Source organism: Cardiocondyla obscurior, linkage group LG10 (genome assembly GCF_019399895.1).
Source record: "Cardiocondyla obscurior isolate alpha-2009 linkage group LG10, Cobs3.1, whole genome shotgun sequence".
Lineage (NCBI taxonomy): Eukaryota > Metazoa > Arthropoda > Insecta > Hymenoptera > Formicidae > Cardiocondyla > Cardiocondyla obscurior.
The window spans coordinates 2,959,013-2,980,576 of NC_091873.1; the positions used below are offsets into that span (position 1 = coordinate 2,959,013).

At 40.2% G+C, this 21,564-nt stretch overlaps 4 protein-coding genes across 8 annotated transcripts; 2 read left to right on the forward strand and 2 right to left on the reverse strand.

The window, feature by feature from the left end:
- The first annotated feature begins 758 nt into the window (after positions 1-758).
- Positions 759-4,083, forward strand: LOC139106258 (coiled-coil domain-containing protein 63). The gene is made up of 6 exons (XM_070662859.1): positions 759-1,005; positions 1,095-1,485; positions 1,758-2,092; positions 2,511-2,734; positions 2,974-3,236; positions 3,500-4,083. The coding sequence occupies exons 2-6, from the start codon at positions 1,135-1,137 to the stop codon at positions 3,791-3,793; spliced, it is 1,467 nt and encodes a 488-aa protein (XP_070518960.1). The 5' UTR covers positions 759-1,005; positions 1,095-1,134; the 3' UTR covers positions 3,794-4,083.
- Positions 4,084-4,344: 261 nt separating this feature from the next.
- Positions 4,345-6,186, reverse strand: LOC139106259 (coiled-coil domain-containing protein 42 homolog). The gene is made up of 4 exons (XM_070662860.1): positions 5,996-6,186; positions 5,610-5,898; positions 5,215-5,454; positions 4,345-4,991 (listed from the first exon to the last, which is right to left on the reverse strand). Exons 1-4 carry the CDS (start codon positions 6,112-6,114, stop codon positions 4,638-4,640), a joined length of 1,002 nt encoding a protein of 333 aa, XP_070518961.1. The 5' UTR covers positions 6,115-6,186; the 3' UTR covers positions 4,345-4,637.
- Positions 6,187-6,330: 144 nt separating this feature from the next.
- On the reverse strand, positions 6,331-8,716 carry Slh (sec1 family domain containing Slh). Its single transcript, XM_070662857.1, has one exon. The coding sequence runs from the start codon at positions 8,386-8,388 to the stop codon at positions 6,499-6,501; it is 1,890 nt and encodes a 629-aa protein (XP_070518958.1). The 5' UTR covers positions 8,389-8,716; the 3' UTR covers positions 6,331-6,498.
- A 373-nt stretch (positions 8,717-9,089) lies between these two features.
- On the forward strand, positions 9,090-21,559 carry Pcf11 (Pcf11 cleavage and polyadenylation factor subunit). Of its 5 annotated transcripts, none has more exons than XM_070662849.1 (17): positions 9,090-9,245; positions 10,525-10,745; positions 12,144-12,269; positions 12,779-12,964; positions 13,048-13,272; positions 13,401-13,493; positions 13,626-14,820; positions 15,285-15,396; positions 15,540-16,898; positions 16,989-17,231; positions 17,423-17,772; positions 17,870-18,128; positions 18,217-18,443; positions 18,651-18,892; positions 19,007-19,021; positions 19,320-19,848; positions 20,088-21,559. In XM_070662849.1, the coding sequence occupies exons 2-17, from the start codon at positions 10,581-10,583 to the stop codon at positions 20,426-20,428; spliced, it is 5,667 nt and encodes a 1,888-aa protein (XP_070518950.1). In that variant the 5' UTR covers positions 9,090-9,245; positions 10,525-10,580; the 3' UTR covers positions 20,429-21,559. The 5 variants fall into 5 exon arrangements, with proteins under 5 accessions (XP_070518950.1, XP_070518953.1, XP_070518954.1 ...); XM_070662852.1 differs by having other exon boundaries at positions 15,288-15,396; XM_070662851.1 differs by lacking the exon at positions 9,090-9,245 and adding an exon at positions 9,553-9,735.
- Positions 21,560-21,564: the final 5 nt, after the last annotated feature.

Genomic DNA, 21,564 nt, shown 5'->3' on the forward strand with positions numbered 1-21,564 from the left:
GTCAGGAAACCCGAGAGGTTCCGCGTTCGTTACCCGCGCGCCGGACAAAACCGATCGACCTGGCGACCTTCCCCTCCGGAGGTGAACTAACGTCTCCCCCGTCCGCATCGGCGAGCGTGCCCCCACCATTTGACCCACCTGGTCGAACCGCCACCTGACTGATCCCACCAAATATCCATGGAGCACCCAGCGCGCCCATGAGGTTCTCAACGACGGGAAAAACGAGTTGGCGGGATGTCGATCGACGAATTCATCATCCGCCTCTCGAAAGAGACCTGGCGAACGTCTGTTTCCTGAAAACAACGATTTAAAAAATGACGGAATCGAAGATCTAAAATGCGTTTTTGTTGCGTAATATCTTATGCAAAAATCTGTACTTTATGCTGAATTTTTGAGAGGATACTTGCTGGAAAATAGTTAGCGTCGACGAGCGAAACGAATGGAGCTCCGCGTTTTATATACATGTATATATTTGCGGAGGAGAGATCCGCCGTTTGGTTTTCAATCCTATTTACGAACGGAAACGCATCGCGCGGATTACCTTGGCGATCGATAGACTCGTATTAAGCGGAGCGATTTGTACACTTCCGATTATCGCATCGCGATAAATCACGGTCTATCCAGCCCGAGGTCAAGCTGGATTATTGAAACTACTGCTGACTTGGGAATTGATTCCCGTAGCAACCCAGAACGTTAAACGAGTGTTACGTTGCTAGGGCCGTTGCTTAGCAACCGGAAGTAACAAACAGAGGCGGCTATAGCAGTTATAGAACGCCTTACGTTACGGCCTATACAGCTGCCTCAGTTGCACGAGGTGGCAGATGTCTCTCTGTCGAGTGTCAGTATCCAATGTCATCGGGGATCCTTACGATTGGATTGCAGACCCGCCCTTGCGTGGATCTTCGTGACCGATGTCGCCGATCGCGATGACCGACGTCTTCCGGGAAGCAGACTTTCTCTTCCGTCCTTCCGTCCATCTCCTATAAATCTGCTGTAAAGAAATAGGTACGTAAAAAAAAAATAAAAAAAAAAACTGCGGTTCTCGATCGAATGCAAAATAACTTTGAAACTGTTAACGATTATTATTACTTCAGAATCGTTCAGAAATAAGGTTAGCGACAACGAAGCTTCGAGATGGCGTACAAGCAGCAGCCGGCTCAGGACGAACTGGAGTTGGAGACGATGGCGGAAGCCGAGCTCTCGAGGTTGAAAAGGCAGTACAGGATAATGGAGAACGACCGCGCGACCTGTGCGGAGGACGCGAGGCTGCAGCTTCGCAATCAGCAGAACGCCATAGATCGCCTGGAGTACGAAAAGGCCGAGCTTGTGCTGGCGATCAAGACCGCGCGGTCAAAGGCGTTCACGCGCAAAGATGTGCAGATGGACGGCAAGCTGAAGTGCCTGCTGACGAAGCGCGCCAAGTACATCGAGCTTATAGAGAACGAAAAGCGACAGATAGACGAGCTGAACGAGCAGATCGGCAAGGTTTCTGGTATTGCCAATATCGAGTTTATAGATCTATGTAGGCACCACGTATAAACAAACGTACTTTGATTAAAATTAATTTTTTTTTTTTTTGCTTGAAACTAGAATAACGAAAAATAGAACGGAGCGTTAGTTTGCGATATTGCGGCCGCGATCGGTAATGAACGAAAGCGCCGTGATTTGTCACGGCGAGAGATCAGCCTTGTTGAAATAAAGAGAGGTATCACTTTCATTCCGCGACACCGCATTTACGACATGTAAAAATGTTGCAGCTTTCGAAGGATGTCACGAGCATGAAGATGAAAGTGCGCACCGATGTGCAGTCACGGGAGATAGCGGCGCAGCATAATAAGACGATACTCATGTTGGAGAACCGAGTCGAAGTGGCTACAAAGAGGTTCAATCTGGTAACAGCGGAGAACGGGAAGCTGCGCACGGAGATCGAGACCCTGCTCAAGGAACGGTCGCAGTTCATGCAGGTGTGGAACAAACTGATCGGCCAGCTGAACACCGGTAAACAGATCATCAACGATTTGATCGAGCAGGCGACGGTCACGTTCAACCAGCGAGATGAGGAGCTCAACAAGATTCAAGCGCTTCGCGAGAGGTAGAATCGCCACGCGGATTTTCCGCGTCGTTGATCGGTGCCGTATCGTGAAACGCGAGCGTAAGAGACCGGCAATTTACACGACATCTTGCTGTTGCCGATTGACGAACACTTGCGAAAGTGGAAATTTCTAGATCGTTGTCCCCATAATCTAAATGATTCTGTTGCTAACTATGCGAGATCTATTCGCGTTCGATCTACAATAAATGTTGTTACCTCTGAATTAGAAACTCTGAGATTAACGATCGGCACAATCAATGGCGCATAGAATTTCCGCTGCTTTAGCTTTCGATCCGAAACGCCGTAACGGCTCCTTGATTTATTCGGCCGCGAATTTGCACAATTCCACCCGAGCGAGAAAAGATTCTAACCAGCTAAACTATAAACCAGCGAGATAAACCGACGCGTCTGTTTCTAGGGGTATAAGAGATCTGAAGAACCACACGTCGGAGATGTGCGAGCTGAAAAGAACTCTGGATAACGAGATGAAGCTGCAGGAGTTCCTCGGGGTGAAGGGACAGTTCCGCGAGATGGTCGACCTGAACGCGAAAAGAGAGGCCGAACGGCAGGCCAAACGGGAAGAGAAGCAGAACAAAATAGCGGCCTTCACGCAAATTTTGCAGACTATCAAGCAATTTACCGGTACCGTAAGCCAGGCTTTTATTTAAAATAATCGGGCATTCTAAAACGCGTTCTCTCCTTGTAATCTTCCTAGATTTTCTCACGGGGTACTTAAGCTTGCCCTAGTTTTGTACGTGATACAGTTGAAGAAGCAATTGTGTCTTAGCACTCATTTAATATGCGAACTTTATATCTGATAATTCATACGTTAAATTCAGCTTACATTGAGTACCAACACTAACACGATTACGATTTAACAGGCGAACAAGAAATCGACAAGCTCACCGCTCATTTCATCAAGCAGGAGGAAGAAAATTTCGCACTATTTAGCTACGTGAACGAGTTGAATGACGAGCTGGAAAGCCTACAAGCGAGAATGGAGCAGCTGACGGCAGCTATTGACGAAGCACGTGCCCAGAATGTGCATCGCGATCAGCAGCAGGCCGAGACGTTAGAAAAGATCACGAAAGAACTGGAGGAGCAAACAACGCTGGCGGATGCTGCCGAAGACGACCTCGCTCAGGTTGAAAAATCTACTTCAATTTTTCGCGAAGTTTCGCGTTTATTTTCTCAAAGCTTTAAACGCAAAGTATCATCGTTGATTAATAGTAAAATTTATTTTATATTCTTATTAAAAAATTAATATCGCAGTTAAAAAGAATTATTATTTTATTATTTCTTATATGTCCTTGATCTTAATAAAACGATATTACGAATTCGATATCCGCATGGCGACTCGACAAACCACAGAACGTGCAACAAGCGTTTACTCACGTTTCATTCCAGTGCAACAACGTGATGGATAGGCTACTGCAAGGGATCGACGGCCTTTTCAAGGCGATACACTGCGACAATTCACCGATCTTAGAACTGCTGGGCGACAATACCCACGTCACTATGAGCAACGTCATGCTCTATTTGGGCGTCATCGAAAAGCGTATCACCGAGATGTTCCATAAGGTCTACTGGATAGATAAGGAAAGCAAGGTGCCACAGCTACGACTGGACGAAGAGCGAAAGCCCAGGCTGAAAGTGCCTGCGCTCGGTCGCATCGTACCCACCCAGCCCTGTGTCCTGTGAGCTTCGTTACCCTATCACGTTTTTTTTATTCTACCTTTGAATCCGCAAACTTCCGGTTCGATGGGCGTCCTCGAAGTTCCTTAGCATCTGAAATATTTAATCTTGAACCGTGACGGTTTAATTTCCATTAAAAATAATTTTTTTTATCGAAACAAAGAATTAATATATTAGCGGATAGATTTTGTCAATCGATTAGATTCGACGTTAAATATCGTCGGAAATATTCGGGATTTAGCTTTATTTGATTACTCTGTCGTCCTCGGCAGCTGTGTGGAACAAGAAGAGATGCAATTTGTCTCGGAGGGCCTAGATGCACCGTTGACACGTGCCGAAGCCATGCAGAAGTTGCAGCAGAGGCTCACGGAGGATTATACAGAGCTGCTTCACAACGTATCCGCCTGCCATTTACCGGTAGCTAGGAAGATTATTCAGAGGCGTTATCAATAAAAGAACGGCGTATTTTCTTTACGGATTTGCGACGTGACCTTTTTGCATTGTAATTAAACTCGCACGTGGAGCGTACAAGGATTCAGCTCACGAGAGGTCACTAGATCACTGCAAGCGCGATAACAACACGGAAAGTTATAACGATAATTTTATTTATTCGTTTTTCTGTGATTTAATTGTAATGATTTATTTAATTTCATTTTTTAATAAATGTATATACATTTAAAAAAAAAACATATGTTTTTTATTTGTACTCTTCTTTCTAAAGCGAAAAAACCAGCTAAACATTTTCGTTATTATCGTTTCATTCACTTACTTTATTCCGTAATTACGCACTCGACTGCTTTACGACATCGTAGAATCGCAATCGATCGCCGTAATGAGACGATAGGTAGCTCTATTCGCACCGCGGTGATCCTTTCTCTTCCCGCATCTTCCTTTTAATGGTCTTGAGTATTCGCTTTAATTCAAGGATCGTGCGCTTGATGTGAATCAGCTGTTGCTCGACGTCCTTGCTGTTCACCTCGACAGGTATCTCTTTCCTCTTGCAAATCTGTTGATAGATGTTCCAGCAGCACGCCTTTACTTGCGTAAGTTCTAAGTTCTTCGCGGCGGCGGTCTCCTTTATCCTCGACACAATCGTCTCCCATTTCATCGCCTCCACCTTCGCGCGATCGTACCGTTCTTGTAATTGCGCCAATTTATTATTCAATCCCATCAGTATTTGCGTTTTAGCCTCCGTCATATGATGCTACACGTAAAAAGATCATCTTTATAAATCTCGGCTCTGTTTCTTTATGAGAAAGAGATACTATTTAAAATAGAGTAAAAATATATGAATCTTGTAGAAAACATTTTTTTTAATAAATAAAAATAAAGATATTTTAATAAAAAGTTGCATATTAAAAAAAAAAAAAATAACGAGAATTTATGAGACCACAACGATTCAAGGTAAACGATTATTCGAACAATACTATTTCTGTTCCTTTGTCTTCCAGCATCTGGAGATTCTTATCTTGACGATCGGACAACGTTTGCCTCGTCTCGACCAAGGTTTCATAGCGATTAAAAATTTCGTTGATCGACTTAAACTCATCCCTCTCGTTCACGACTCGGTCCAAGTAATCTTGGTACTTCCTGTATTCCTCCACGTATCGCTGCATTTTATCGCGCACGTCTCTCATGTCGCGTAATTTCCGCTCCAATTCCTCGATCTAATAAAAATAAAGTAATTATCAGTCGCAATATATCAATTTTTTTTTGTTCTCATATTTTAAATAGTCGTTCGGCTGAAATTAAGATCGCGAGATCCAGAGGTTCTCGGACGAAATTCTACTCGAGACATTTATACTCTTTATCGACTCCGTACTTCTAGCTTGTATTTCTCTTGGCGTTCGTGCTCCTCTTTGATCTTCTGCTCGGCTCGCTCGCGCTTCTCGACGTTCTCCTTCACGAGCGTATTAAACTTTACGAGAGATTGCCGCAGCTGCAATTGCTGCTTTCTCGCCTCCTCCCACTGCTCGTCCATGCACTTACGTTTTATCTTCTGCTCCGCCCGTTTCTCCTTTAACATTTCTTCGACCTCGGTCAGTTCTAGACGAGCTCTCATGACTTCCGTCGCCGGGCAAACCCTTCCTCTGTCCCATTCCGGATATTTTCTAATTGTTTTTATAGATTACACAAATATAACGCATTATTTATAAATTAACAAAATGTATTGAATATCAAAATTAATTTGTTTTTTAATTGCGTTACTTGATAGTCTGTCGTTCTTCCTGTTTGGATATGAAATACTCTGAAACTGCTTCCAGCGAGTTCGCCGGAATAACAGCTCTTCGCACAAGATTTCTCGATCCATCTCGCACCGTGGTCATTTCCTTTTTTTCTTCCTTTTAATTTGTCCTTTTAATCAACCGCAATTTTCAACAAATGTGTCAATGTGTATATGCGTGTATGTACCTTAAAAAAAATGTTATAGTGAAGAGCGCATGTATCTGTCGTGTTGAACTGATCGATCAAACAAATTGAATGCAGTCGCGCGCATACACGGGGACAAAAGCAGGGAGAGAAAGTAGGAGGCAGGAGAGGCATTATTGAAAATAACGAACCGAGTTTTATTCATATCGTACACTTTATACAAGAGCTAACAAGGACCTTATTTAAAAAAAAATGCATAGCTATTAGATACCACGGGTGAAAGAATGACGGCAGAAAAAAGAGAGGCGCGAGCCATACGAAAATGATAAAAGCACATCCGTTCACGAGTGGACTTCCTGGCCGAGCAGAGAAAGTTGCTTGAGCAATTGCTTGGCGTTGATGAAGGTCGTAGAGCCGTAGATCACCCGTTTATTCACCCCGGCTCCGCTCCGTTGCTTCACATAGTCCACCAGGTTTTGGTACTCAATGTAATTGCCGCCGCCGACCATGAAAACTATCACGTCCTGGAACGTCGGCCGGTTCTTCGGCATCTGCTCATTGTGCTTCAGCTGTTTCGGATCTAAATAAAGATAATCCTCTGTGCGCGACGACTGCTTCGATTCCATCAGCTCGTCCACAATCTTGGTCACGGGCAGATTGTGCTTCTTCACCACCAAGTTTTTTACGCCCTCCATAACGAACGACGAACCTTGATTCATCAGCTTGGAAAACATACTGACCGTCTTGGTACCACCGCCCTCGTAGCTACTCTGAATCTCGGCAATTCTAGTGTAATTGCGTAATCGCTTTACGTATATCAGTGGATTTAAATCGCATCCGGCGGCGGTAAGCGTCGCCTCGAGTTTACCGTAGTCCGTGTCGGACATGTTCGTGCAAATATAATAAATAATAGCGAGACGTAGCTTGTCTTCGGGAGTACCGCAATCCGGATCGCTAATAGTCTCTAAAACGCTCCGGTCAAGCGTTTGCTTGCTCATGATTTTCTCCTCCAACTCAAAGAACGTATCGAGCCGCCTAGACTTGATAAAATTCAGAATACCTGTAGCCACTGACGTATGCATGTCAATCAGTCGCTTCATCTCTAGCAATTGCGGTAACGAATTGACAGCGCTCGTCAGCCGCGCTGTGTTGTTGGATACCATGGATAACGCCACCTCGCTCTCGTTATCAATCCCCATGGAAGATTTGAGTTTTTTTACGTCCTCTTCAAAAGTGCGATACTGCTCTAGCTCCTCTTGTATAGCCTCTGCTACTCTGGGAAACGGGCTGCCCTTGTGCTGGTACCAAAAACGATCCCGGTTGTCCAGTTCGTACGCACGCGTCTTAGAGCGCGTTCCGCCAGCAGGAGACCGTCCTACGTTCTCTTCTACAACAAGCCTGTTCAAAGTCATCTCTAAAACATCATGTGCCAATGCCTGATATGTCCATGTGTGATGTAATGGAGTAGCCATGTCAACATTACGATCTAAGACAATGAGTAAAGGCCTTTGGAAACTGAAGTGACTGGCAGATGCTTCGCCTTCAAACAGATTGTTCCTGGCATCCCATACGTTTTCTCTTAGCTTCTTGTCGATCATTTTGGCAACCATTTCGGCAGCATTGCCCCTGGGACACCTTATGATTGGTACTGTACCTAGAGTAACAAATACTGAAAATAAACAGTCCACAATAATATCCATTACCGATTCCATCTCGGTGTCTTTGACGTCACCGCGGTTGATCGCATGGTAGGATATCACGTCGCTGTTCTGGTGCCGCAGAACAAACAAGTCGTCTTCCAGTGTGATGAAATTCAGGTACTGATCGAACACCTTGTGGATACTGGCGACGACGCCACCGAGTAGCGCCGCGGCCGCGAGGTCTTCCATCCTCTGCCGGGTGATTGGAGAGATGAAATTGAGATGGTAGATGTCGTAGAGGCCGTTCTGCAGATCCTGACCGATCCTGCCCAGATTCTCGTCCGTTGGCGCGCAAAAATAGATCGCCGGCACCTCCGGGATGGGGTCGCGGTCCGAGTGCAGCTGCATATGCAGAGTGATGCCGAGCTCGCGCAACTCTTTGACGGAAATCAGTGGCGATATGATGTCCTGTCCCAAGCGATCATAAACCAGGATCTTCCAGCTCGGTACGGCGTTTTCTAACCGCGGCTCTGGCTGATTCAAATTCAACATCTGCTTCAGGGCGTTTTTCTGACGGTCGCGCAGGCTCATCGTGATGATTCTCCGCTGATGCCTGTTCTGAAGAATCTAACCTCTCGCGCGACAGCCGGACACTCGAGTCGGTGGACCAGGAGGCCGGTCAAGTTGCGACCACCGCTGGTGATCCGTAGGAGACGTCGTGCGTTTGTTGACGCATATATGGCGAAATTCTCAACAATTTGTCAACTCGGCCCGGTCTCGCACACCCATCGAGCTGTCAAACTATTCGATTTCGTACACGAGACGGACACGTCACGTTGTTCTTCATGGTTCGTACTACGTCATGTTGTCGATAAAATAATAATCTATCTAACTCGCTCTAGATAGTACAGTAGCCGTGGTTATCGTTCCAATATGGAGAATTTGCAGATCTAGAATTTTACCATTTTATTTAGTGTCTTTTCTAAACTCGTTTCTCACCGCAACCAACCATCCGCTCGCTCGAACGGAAAGTAGGGCGTCGAGTGGCTCTTGATGACGCACCGCGTCGCGCAGTGTTGGCGTCTTTTTCGGTTCCTAAAGACACTTCACGGTAGAACAGGAAACAGGTTTACGTGACTCGTTGCTTGGGCGATCGCAGCGACGCGTCATGGTCAAGCACAAAACACATTCGCCAATTGGCTGCTCCGAAGGCGGTGGGATCGAATCCTTTCTTCTACGACGTCCAATAAAATGTGGCGTTACGTTGCTAGCTTCAACTCCGCCGACAGTTAGGACGGTGGTGTGCACAACGGCCATTTTACGTGGAGATTCTGTTCGCGTAAGCAGTAGTGTAGTGCAACGTGCGTGGGTTTTTCTCAAGAATCCCGTCGAGGGACGGGCGTACATCGTAAGAGCTGTGCCTGCGTCGCGCCATGTGCTGAGAAAAGGTAAATTCGATCTCCGATAGGTAATTAGTAATTAGGGAGCGAGAGAGCTCAACGACGAGCGGTCCGCGCGAAGGGACGAGCAACACGGCGAGGCCAAGATGACGGCCAACAGCTCCAGATGCGGAGCTGGACGGCCGTTACGCGGCACGCCAGCTCGCTTATTCAGCGGCGTCGAGAGTCGAGCTTCACCCGCGCGGCGTTTGGTACAACAGAAGCCGCGTCGGTCGCGGAAGCGAGAGCGGGCGCGAAGAGAGGGAGGCCGCGAGTGAAATCGATAAGTGTTTCTCGCCGCGATACGGGCCGCCGCCGACCTTCGTCTAGAGCCGCGGATGTATTACGTAAACGGCGCCTTGCGAGCATCCGGGTCCTCCTCTTTTACTCTCCCTCTCCGGAGCGATACTGGGAGTTCGGATTTCTCCTCTTCACGGGAGTACAGCCGAGGGCACGCCGAGGCGTCGCAACGCTCTCGCGTCCCACATTCGTCCTGACCGTGAGCTTTTCCTACTTGAACTAAAAAATCGTACCGCTGCTTGACCGCGGCGTCGCTTGCCTTTTGCGGAATGAATCATCGGGAACTCGCGCGTTCCCGGTGAATCATCCTCCAAAAAGTTTTGCCATTTGATTAACTTAATGATCCTCGCGCGGCCGATGTAGAACCGCGTGTTTTGACTTGCTAAAAGAAGGGCACAATTTCTGGGATCGCGAACACGCTGTGACACGTGACTTCCGGATTCCAGCAAGGTGCGAATTAGTTAGGGTTTGCTGTGCGTGTTTTACAACTGACTTCTTGGGAAAACACGCAAATTTGTTAAAGTGAGATAACCGAAATGATGCAATGTATGTCTTTACGTTCATGAAATTGTAGAGATGTCCGAAAGAGTATATTTGAGGGTCAAAGATTATTAAAATTTCCTGGAATGCACTTCAATATGTATTAATAAGCTATACAATTTCTGTAACAAAGTAATTTAGGACTCTTTTTATTTAATATTTAACAAAAACGAAAATTCTTTTAATGGACTTATTTCAAAGAGAATAAAGGCCTTAGCACAATGCAAGACAACAGACAGTAAGAATAAAAAGAAATTCAATTGAAAAGTATTTTAAACAATCAGATTTCTTATTCTTATTATCTGTTGCCTGGCATTGTGCTAAAGCCTTAAAAATTGTATTATACATATTTAATACAAAACTTTCTTTTCTATGCATTAATTAATGGATTTTAAATGTAAATGTACAATAAACATTTTTTACTACAAGGTATTCTTTTGTGTTGCAGTTTGAGTTGGAGTTCTCGCTCTGGCCGAGATTTCTTGTGTTAGTCCAGTGGTCATCATGTTTACACCAAAGTCCAAAGAAGTCGCGGATGAGTACATCTCGTCTCTGTCCGACCTTACAATTAACAGTAAGCCACTTATCAACATGCTCACCATGCTGGCTGAAGATAACATCGAACATGCACCAGCAATTGTGCAAGCTGTCGAGACTCATCTGCAAAAGGTTACCTATCTACCTAAAATACGTTTTTCGAAATAATTTCGTATATCAATAGTAATTTGCATTAGGTCCACAGTCCTTTTTTTCCATTTTATATTTTTCTTTCTACCTGAAAGTTTTCTTTTTATCAGCATAATCTCTTGCTGTTCCATATTGTACAGACAAAAACTTTGTGATACTTTTATGAGAACTATAAAAGCAGATTTTAAATATTGACTAAAGCAGTATTTGAACTATTTCATAATTAATATTCTATATTCAATATCTTCTTGCTTCTTTTTTTTTATTAATTAATTAATTAATTTTTTTTTTATTAATTTTTTTTATTTGGCAAATTTAATGCTTAATAAGTCAGAAGGCATGTGTAAAGGACTACAATACTTAAAGACTAATATATATCAAGCAATGTTTTATCGTAGTTATATTACGTTACATGTTAAAATAGCGAATAAAAATATCCAAATATATTGATTTCAGTATTATACGTTTCAAATGCACCACGTACATTTTATACACTAATGAAATGAGTATGTATATATCGTTAAAATGCTTGGGATGATGTAATGCCTAAGCGACATTAGGGCATTTAATAAAACAGTACATATTATATATTTTTCTCTACAAACTTTCTTGCTATACATTTTCACATGTACATAATGTTCAGAAATTACATCACTTTCCTCCTATCTATGCATTCTTTATGATGGACATTTTCCAAGTGGAAGATTGATAGGTGGCTTCTTTTTTTTTTTTTTTTTTTTTTTTCAATGCACTATTTCTACTTACAGCATTAAATGTATTGGCAATACAGCCGCAATTTAAATGTTTGTACGAATAAAAAAATATTTGTAAGTAATTAAAAAATACAAGATTTTACTACATGTTACCCTTACGAAATTATCCTATGAAATTTAATGTAAAACCTTTTGGACTTTCTACGTTGAGCACTTTCACAATTAGGCTTCCTATCAAGCAATTCCAAGGAAAAATGGACCTCAAGTTAAAGAATATGTAGAGAAGTGTAGTGATTGAAGAGAAATATGATGTTGAAATATGCATATCGTATTTGCTGCAACACAATATTTAAAAAATTAATTTATTTGAAATTATTTAAGCTTTGTAATATTATTCTTAAGTGTGACTTTGATGTAATAATGAATTCTTCAAAATCACAAGACTTAAATACTTATTTTTATTTAGTATGCTTTATTCTTTCTGTTTTTATTTATTAATTTAATTTTTTTTTACAAAAAATGGTGACTTTTGATTGTAGCAAATGAACGATATACATCAAAAATATTTTTTAATGCGCACGTAATAGTTTATTAAATTATAAATACTATTAATAAGCATTCTTATTAAATAGTGAAGTAGTGTATTGTGCATATTGTATTTCATCAGGTGAGAAGTGATATCAAGTTACCGGTACTTTATCTCATCGATTCGATTGTCAAGAATGTGAATGGTGACTACCTGAATCTCTTCACACAAAACATAGTAAACACGTTTTGCGGAGTATTTGAGAAGGTAAATATCTGTATTATTATAAGATTATTGACGTGTAAATTGTTAAAGGCAAGTACGATAGTCTGTATTGAATGATGATATTTGCCGCTGACCGCGAGTAACCTTTCCTTTCTATCCGCACGCGATGAAGCAAAACTATAAACTACAAAGTTTCTGAAAGTAATATTTTATGACGTGTGCATAGTCGCGCTTGCCACTTTACAGTTTACGACATAAGATAATTGTTTGATCGATATAACATTCACCTCCCTCAATAGTTCTGAAAGGTCTAAAAATATAGTTGCATACGTCGTTTCTTTTAAAAAAGATATATATTTATATATATATTTTTTTTATTTAAATAAATTAACTGTAAATAAAAACTAGAGAATATTATAAAATATATTTACGAAAGAAATTATGTTTTAAAAGTTATTAGATTATTGATCTTGTGCTGCAAGTTTTTGTAGCGTTTTTTTTTTCATTGTATAATGTATGGTTTTTTTTTTTTTTTTTTTCTATTTTTCTAGGTCGATGAGAATACTAGAGCCAGCATGTGGAAATTGCGACAAACGTGGAATGATGTATTTCCACCAAAGAAATTGTTCTCGTTAGATGTACGGGTGCAAAGTATTGATCCCGCATGGCCAATCACTGCCTCATCTACTAACATTCCGTCAGGATCCATACACGTTAACCCGAGGTTTCTTTCAATGGTAAATTTCAAATATATAATTATATGTTTTTAAAGAACGCAATATTATTACATTACGGTTTTGTATACTATTAATTTTTTTAGCCTCAGCAAACCACAACGACAATTGTTCCTCCTGTAAAATTGCCACCAGGAGACCCAGTAACATCAAAAGAAGCAGTTATGCGAGAACAAGTATTAAAAAAGCAGCGAGAATTATTAGAATTACAGAAGAAAAAAATAGAGCTGGAATTGTTGCACGCTAAAGCGAGTTTAGAGCAACAGCAGAGGCAACTTGATAAACAAGCTGGAAGTTTGAAGACGGAAGTAGTAAGTTTTACATAATTAGCTTCAAAATAGACGTTACATAAAATTATCATAATTAAAAAAATCTCTGTTTAATACTATTACGTTCGGCTTTTTGATACGATACGATATATTTTTTTGTTACGTTATAGGTCACGACCACTGCAAGTGTTACGCCAACTACGGAGACAACCACGGAGGCGAAAACTGTACCATCTGTAGTGCCAAATCAATCTCCAAAACAAGTAAGTTTTAAAACGAAAATAGTGCTAAGTTGTGTCTAATTTTTATTCTGAAGAGCTAACAATTTATTTTACAATTATATAACTACTTAATTTTTGTAATTGTGACTAATAATAATAATTTTCTTTATTCAGTTTTCAGTGGCGACAGCATCGCTTTTAAAGACGGGAGCTACCAGTGGTCCACGAATCGCACCAGCTAGTAGTATAGCAGTAGCATCGGCTAAACCAGTGTCGCGAGATCCACGTTTAAAACCCACTCCTGCAGTTCAGGATGTGGCAGTGCCAACAGTAGATCCACGACAACGGCCGGGTACAACCAGCCCAAAAGAAACGCGGAGTGAAGGTCAAGCGCAGCAAGTGGCGAATACAATTGTAACTTCAAACCAATTAAAACAGCAGATACTTTTGAAATCGGCTGTAACTATCAACAAGCCTCCGGCGAGTCCTGCCGGATCCGATAATCCGACGTTATTAAACGTTATTAATAATAATGCTGATAATAATAGCAATAATAAAAATTTCAGTAGTAATACAAATAAAGATGCTGTCTCGCATCGGACAAGTCAAAAGAAAGACCCTCGATTAAATAGTAATAGTAATGGTAACCTAAATAGTAACAACTCTAAGAACAGTCAGAGTTTATCGGTTTGCAGTAATAACTCGTCTTCAGTATTATCAACAGGCAGTCGAGGAAGTGGAGGCAACGACATCAAGTCTAAAGAATCGAAGAGCTCAAACTCGCGTAGCTCTTCCTCGTCTTTAGGTGACAAGTCTTCCACTTCCTCTAAGTCTTCGCACAGAAAATTAGGTAATAAGTCGCGATCTAAACAACCTCAAATCTGTCCGAATAAGATTCCGAAAGTCGACAGAGACTCAAGTCCGGTTAGGTCAAAATCTCGTGAGAAAGACAGCGGAGACAGTTCACCGTCCTCACGTACCTCTCCACAATCCTTCCAAACTTCTAAAAGCCGCAAGAAGAATACGAAATCGAGAAAGCGTAGTCCAAGTCCTCCGTATAGAATCCCCAGGCGTAATGACGCGAAATCGAGCTCGAACAATTCCGGTGGTGTTACTGAGGAGGAGCAATCTGGTTCGCTGATAGTATCTCCTCCTCATCCACCTACATTCAAAGAGATCAGGCCGAACGCTAGACAAAGAAATTATGTAAGACGAAATAAAGACGGCAGTCTTAGTCCGGAACGTTCTCCAGCCAGTGCTGGAAATACTCAAATCGCTGCCGAACCAACCTTGGAATCTTCTAGCAAAGACGAAGATCTCAGGGCACCATTGTCACTACCTGGAGCTGCTGTTACCATATCCGAAAAGAGTGAGTCAACAGTGTTTGGCAACATATATTTATAACATCTAGTAACACTATTCATGAATCTGTCTATATTTCAATTGTGCATGTACGAGTATCTGTCAATTTTCCTGCGTGCTTTCTTTAGTTACTGCTAAAAATTTTCTGTCTTGAACATTTTCTTATAAAGGTGACTACAAAGTTTGCCTCATCTCTGGTAGCAATTGCAAGACTGTAACAGGTGATATCTTTAAAAAGTAGTATTTTCAACTTATCATACTAACTTCTCTTACGCTCGTAATTATACAGTTTTAATTGTTTTGATGAAATTTTTTAACGCGACATGCATTTCTTTAGAAAAATATTGCTCGCAAAATTCTATTAAAAAAAAAAAATGCATATTAGGGATATATAATAAAAGAAACTAATAATAAGTTAGTCCGTAATAAAATTGTTTTGCATGTATTACTTTATCTTGAATTCTTTTCCAGAAGAAGATTTAGATCTACGAGTATTACCATCTGTTAACACTAGCAAAAGACGCAGTGAAGAACGTGTGGAGTCAATTCCACCGAAGAAAACGAAGACTGAAAAATTTGATGCGTATGTATCGTTAGTTAATTATCTAATATAATAATTAATAATAATTAAGTAATTGAGATTTAATAGTAATTGAGAATTAATAGTAATTAAGTAATTAAGAAGCAAATGTACAACAAATTGTAAGACTTTCTTCAATTTTATAGATTATTTGGGAATGAAGACGTGGATTTACGTACTCTGACGCATCCTAAAGCTGGTCGACCTCCGACACCTCCACCGCCTGTGATTTCCGGGGAGGATGGAAAAGATAGTTGGGCAAAGTTAAAGACGCCTACGAAGAACGACAGAGATAAACAATTAAACAGTGCTGATGATAAGCGTGATAGAGACCGAAATAGAGATAGATTAGGACGTCTCAGACTTTATAACAAACTCCCGGACGATCCTAAAGAAAGGAGAAGAACGTTATCGAACGAAGAACAAGAAACCAGGCCAGGACGCAGAGGTCGGGAAAATGATAAACCTGAGAGAAATGACGATAGAAATATTGAAATAATAATGAAGCAAGCCGCTGAACAGTTGAATCAAGGATCTATTACAAAAACGCAGTACAATACTTTGATACAAGAAGTATTACATATGAGTGAAGATCGGAAATTGCGAGCGGCCCAGCGTAAAGAAAAAGAAACTGGTACTGTGATATGGGAGAAAGGTATCAATATGGACATATCTGGTACTGCAGATCGCGCCTCGACATTTAGTCCGTCCAGCGATAAAGAAATGATGCGAAATAAAGAGCACCAAATACCACGAAATCCAAATGGACCGAGATGGCAAAATCAACCGTGGCAACAACCGTGGGCGCATCCGCCGGGGCCACCGTATGGTGGACCGCAAGGGCATTACAACTCGGACATGAGACCTGTCGGTCCTTGGCAAAATCCACGTCACTTTGGGCCGATGCGACCGGATTATCAATATCATAGCGGTTTTAATCACAGTATGGGACCTAATCCACGTTTAGGACCTGGTATGATGGGCCCGATGGGACCGAATGGACCGATCATGTCGAATCTTTTACCTAACGGCCCGATGGGACCAATGGGACCTATGCCAAGCTCGATGGCAATGGGATGCCATCCTGCAATGATGATGAATAACGGACCAATGAGTAATCTTATGGCAAATTTACCATCTCTGTCGTCTGGTAGAAACGTATCACCAAATACATCTACGAAGTATGATATCGAGGATAACGATCAAAGTTACGGCAACACGATGCTAAAAAATCCTGGCTCGCACAGCCGTGAATTGCCGCCACCAGATTCGAAACTGTTAACGGAGGTAGCGAGAGACACCATGAAATCCATAAATATTGATAATATACCCCGAGAGATTCGTTATTACGGACAAACTGGTGTAGTATTTATGAACTGGGATGATCCACGAGAGATTGGTTTCCAGGATGGTACAAGAAGAATATTGATCGACGAGAAAGATACTATAACTTGCGCATTTAACGATCAATACAAAGAATTTATGTATGAGGGAGAAGTGCATAGGTGAGTACATTACATTCAGATGTTACATGAACTCAAATGTTTCAATAATATTGCAAAATTTCTTTTTTTAATATTTTTTTTTTTTTTTAGAATTAAATTGGGTGCACCCACTCGAGAATTATATGTCGACGATTGCTGGTATGAATGTTACTTTGGTGGTTTGCCGATAACAATCGAACTCGGCGGAAAGAAAGTCTACGTAAAATTAGAGGGGCCTCCGCCACAAGTTAAAATCGGCACTGTGAAGCGAACGGATCTCGTAGTCGCAAAAATCAATCTCATTATTAATGCGCGAAATATGGTACCGGTGTTTTTGGATGCCAAACCGCAAATGTAAGTACATATTTCGTATACGAATTAAATAAATATATTTATATTTATATAAATTGATATAAATTATATATATATATATATATATATATATAATTATAATAATTTATATATATATATAATATATAATATATAATAATAAAAAATTAAACCATAAATGTACACTTTTGTGATCACGTTTGTTTCTTTTACAGATTTGAAATCGAGGGAAAGCCTCATACATTAGAATTTACAGATGCATTGCAGACAGTACTTTTAAATGGACGACCATTTAAAGTAGAATTTGGAGGCTTACCAAAGCCTATTATTGTCAGAGATAAAAAGCATTTCATTAGGTTCTCCGTATTACCTAGAGGAGTACGTGCTGGTCATGTCAAAATTATGGGCATGAGAGGCGAAGGTCCTAGTGAATCGCCACCACCGGCACTTCTCGTTTCTCAAAAACCGAAGGTAGAAACTACTCCTGCGCCAAGCCAGTTACCTGTTGTAGAACACGAATCTACGTCGCAAGATGGTCTAGATTTTCCTTCTGCTTCCAAGCCAGGTAAAAAATTTATTGCATTGTGCATTCTTCATATTATAATTCTTTAGTATTATGTAACATAAGTATTACGATTTAATAATTATTGACATAATTTTAGATCTGCAATTAGACATGCTGTCATCAGTTTTGCCATCAGCGATGGCACCGTCATCCGGGTTGTCATATCAAGCCGAACCCATAGAAAATACTTCTGCACCAGCACCGATATTGCCATTGAATATGAGCGAGTTATACCAAAGATTGGTGGAGACCGGTATTGTTCCCGGTCTTTTTGAACAAAAAAAGCAGGAGGAAGAAGATAAAAAAGATCTAGAAATTACTCCGGTCTCCTTTGATAAACCGGAAACTCTTAAAAAGTAAGCCATTGTCGACATCGCATATGTCATTTCTAATATTAATAAAAAAAAAAATCTTTAATATCAAACGGCAATTCTTTTTTTACAGTAAACAGTCAGCTATTGCTACGGCATTATACAGTGGGATGCAATGTAGTTCTTGCGGCGCCAGATTCGCACCTGAATTGGCCACTCGGTACAGCCATCACTTGGACTGGCACTTTAGGCAGAACAGACGTGAACGAGACTCAGCAAGAAAAGCACATTCGCGGCCATGGTATTACGATGTTAGCGACTGGATACAGTTCGAGGAGATCGAAGATTTAGAAGACAGAGGTTCGTATATATTCCGATTCTTATAATTTAGAACTTCAAGAATTTAAACGTAACGTCAGATCAGCCAAATTATATTCAGCAGTATATACTTAGTGAACAAGTGAAAGAATAAAGGAACGTAAAATTTTACTAAAATATAGCAAATAATATGCTTGATTACTTGTTAACGATTATACCTTTTTTAATTTTAATTATTTTTTTTTTTAGCTCAAAGTTGGTTTGAGACTGAAAAACAAACTGCAGAAACGGAAGGTGTCGCTGCCGATGATTCGCCCCAGGAAACGTTGCAGCCCAGTGTACCAACTGGTAGCGACGAAGATTCGCGATGCCAAGTATGTCACGATGCATTCGAGCAATTTTATAATGAGGAAAAGGAGGAGTGGCATTTAAGACCGGCTGTTAATTACGAGGGCAAGAATTATCATCCACTCTGTCTAGAGGATTACAAGGTTCGTATCTTTCTATTCTATTTGATGCATACGTTTGAATCTTATCAATATGTCGATATTATTCCTTTAACGAAAATACCGTTTGTTGCATTCTTACAAAAAAAAAAAAAATAGGAAAAAAGTCTAGCGGTACGTGATTCAATAATTCATCTTCATGGCACATATAAGCTTTATTGCTTGTAGTAATAGAATAACTGCTACATTCACGCAAATTTCCATTTATTTAAAACATACGAAAGATTATTTATTATTTAACACCAGAAAAAAAATTCAATATTTTTTACCATTTACTTGTATATCATATAATTGTTCTCAATCGCACTCACTTACTAATTAATTTTGATGTAACTAACACATATTGATTAATGTCAGTGTTAACATTGAATTTACACGTGTTAATAATTTTAATCTGCTATTGAAACTTCAGAGATCGTTAGAAAAATCAGCTTTGGCACTTGAGGAAGCAGCTGCGGAAATGGAAGAAAGTAAGGTGGAATGCTCCGAAGAAACGCCCGGAGATGAAACTAAACAAGAAAATACTGACGTAGGAACGTCAAATAAGGAGCAACTCGAACCTACAGAGAATGTGAATCAAGTGGAATTAAATGTGCTACAACTCTTTGATTCGATTACCGCGTCTGAAAATAAGGAAAAGTCTGCTGACACAGAAGAAGATACCGAAGTTCCACAAACTGATACAGAAAAGAAAGAAAATGAAGAGAGTGTCAACGAAGAAAACACAGAAAATAATGAGAAAGAAGACCCTGAGAAAAACGAAGAAGAGACGTCTGTGACAAACAAAGAAGAGGAATCTCCGGGCGAAAGTGTAACTGCACCATTCGAAAATATTAAAATTAAAGAGGAGCCACTAGACGACATTGACGAGCAGCCTGAGAGCGAAATGTTCGATTTCGCCAACGTGGAAATAAAGGAGGAACCAATGGATCCCGAACCAGGTATAGTTTTCAATTATTACAAACAAAATACTTCACTTCCATTTGTATCTTCCTGTTAAGTTGAAATATTTTTCATCTTTCCGTCCTTCGGTCTTTCGGGAAAAAGAGAATCGCGTAATAAAGTGAAACAGTCAATAGATTGGATTGTCAATTGTCTATTATCTTTCTCGCGAGGAGTTCTCGAAGCGCCGAACTTAACGCCGAGTTGATCTGTTTAACGTATTTTGATTTCTCCTCAGATCCTGAAGAAATTGTAAATGAATCGGCTGTGGTCGACACAACATATGCCGCAGTGAAGAGCTCCATCGATGGAAATGTGGAACTGGATTCAACATCATCGGCCATCCCCGCGCCTCCATCTCGAATTAAAATTAATATTACTAAACCGTTGAATATAAACAAAGAGCCAGAAGAGAGTAAGGAAAAAGAAAAGGTGGCGGTTGAAACTCCCGTAGAGGAAAATGCGGAACAGCCATTAATCCCAGCTTCCATTAAACCGAGTTTACAGGGTAGGAAGCTATCAAATTTACCTCCTATAGAAAAGGGGCAAGAATTATCAGGACTTTGTTCTATTATGTAAATAACGTGTACAAAGTTTGAAAATGAGTCTTACGTGAGAAGTGTATAAAGTGCTAGAATTACGTTTAGATAGAATATAATCTATTTCTAATTTACATGCTGTAAATTATAATTTTGTACAGCTTGTACGACGTGATAACGTGATTTATAAAAAAAATGTTCCATAGATTTTTTTATTCTATAGAATATTTTGTTATATTACTCGTCTTTGTAGGTTTTTTTTTTTTTTTTTTTTGTTTAAATTTACATAATAAATTTAAATTAATTGGTAAAATTAATTTAAATTTATATTATACAAATTTTGCATATAGTTTGTTCGAACGCACGAACTGAAATCTTTTATTTAAATTCTTAGCAGATTCAGTCGCGTCGTACAAGTTCAAAGCACAAAAAAAAAATTGTATGTGTGAAACGCGTGCAAATGTGTAAATATTCAACTACCGATATCTTAATTGACAAGAAAAAGACCCCGGAAAGAAAAATAGAGTTGTAAATATTTTATGCAATTTAGAAAGACGTGTAGCAGCAATTATGCGTGAGTGAATGTATCATTTAGCGATATGCTTTTGTGATCGAGAAAAGTACCATGAATTTTGCCGATGATTCACGCTGTAAACTTCAAGTGCTATTTGTACTTGTTTTGTTTTGATATTTTATGCTCACTAGAAACTTCAAGTACTTGTGCAAGTTTGATGGTGACTTTGTACTCACCCGTAACGTTAAGTACTATTTGTACTTTGACAGAACGCGGCAAACTCTTCGAAATGACAATTTCGTTGAGGAATAGGAAGAAGTCATTTCGAGGTGTACAAATTATGTGATATATAGGGGGATTATTCTACTTGTAAAATACATATGAATCACCAACGGAAAAAACAATGACGACAAAAAAACGACGATGACTACCACTACTAGATATACATTATTTTGTTGTATAAAAAAACTTGTTTATTACAGGTTCGACTTCCTTTTTAATTAACCTTTCTACTATTATCCTCTACATTATAGCTTCGAAACGTTTAGGGTATGAACTTGAATTCATAACTAGTACTTGAAACAATAAAGACATTGATAAAAAGTTAATATTTTCGTTGTATGTCTTAATATTCAATAAATTGCATTCAAAATGGAACTGCT

What these genes read in the sequence shown, in the direction of transcription:
- LOC139106259 (XM_070662860.1), bottom strand. Translation starts at nt 6,114, where the DNA reads ATGACCACGGTGCGAGATGGATCGAGAAATCTTGTGCGAAGAGCTGTT. An exon ending in AAGAGAAATACAAGCTAGAA is followed by an intron (nt 5,455 to 5,609) that starts GTACGGAGTCGA and finishes TATTTTTATTAG; the next exon opens with ATCGAGGAATTGGAGCGGAA. An exon ending in AAGACAAAGGAACAGAAATA is followed by an intron (nt 4,992 to 5,214) that starts GTATTGTTCGAA and finishes TTTTACGTGTAG; the next exon opens with CATCATATGACGGAGGCTAA.
- Pcf11 (XM_070662849.1), top strand. Translation starts at nt 10,581, where the DNA reads ATGTTTACACCAAAGTCCAAAGAAGTCGCGGATGAGTACATCTCGTCT. An exon ending in TCGAGACTCATCTGCAAAAG is followed by an intron (nt 10,746 to 12,143) that starts GTTACCTATCTA and finishes GTATTTCATCAG; the next exon opens with GTGAGAAGTGATATCAAGTT. An exon ending in AAGACTGAAAAATTTGATGC is followed by an intron (nt 15,397 to 15,539) that starts GTATGTATCGTT and finishes TCAATTTTATAG; the next exon opens with ATTATTTGGGAATGAAGACG.
- Slh (XM_070662857.1), bottom strand. Translation starts at nt 8,388, where the DNA reads ATGAGCCTGCGCGACCGTCAGAAAAACGCCCTGAAGCAGATGTTGAAT.
- LOC139106258 (XM_070662859.1), top strand. Translation starts at nt 1,135, where the DNA reads ATGGCGTACAAGCAGCAGCCGGCTCAGGACGAACTGGAGTTGGAGACG. An exon ending in ATTCAAGCGCTTCGCGAGAG is followed by an intron (nt 2,093 to 2,510) that starts GTAGAATCGCCA and finishes GTCTGTTTCTAG; the next exon opens with GGGTATAAGAGATCTGAAGA. An exon ending in GACTATCAAGCAATTTACCG is followed by an intron (nt 2,735 to 2,973) that starts GTACCGTAAGCC and finishes ACGATTTAACAG; the next exon opens with GCGAACAAGAAATCGACAAG.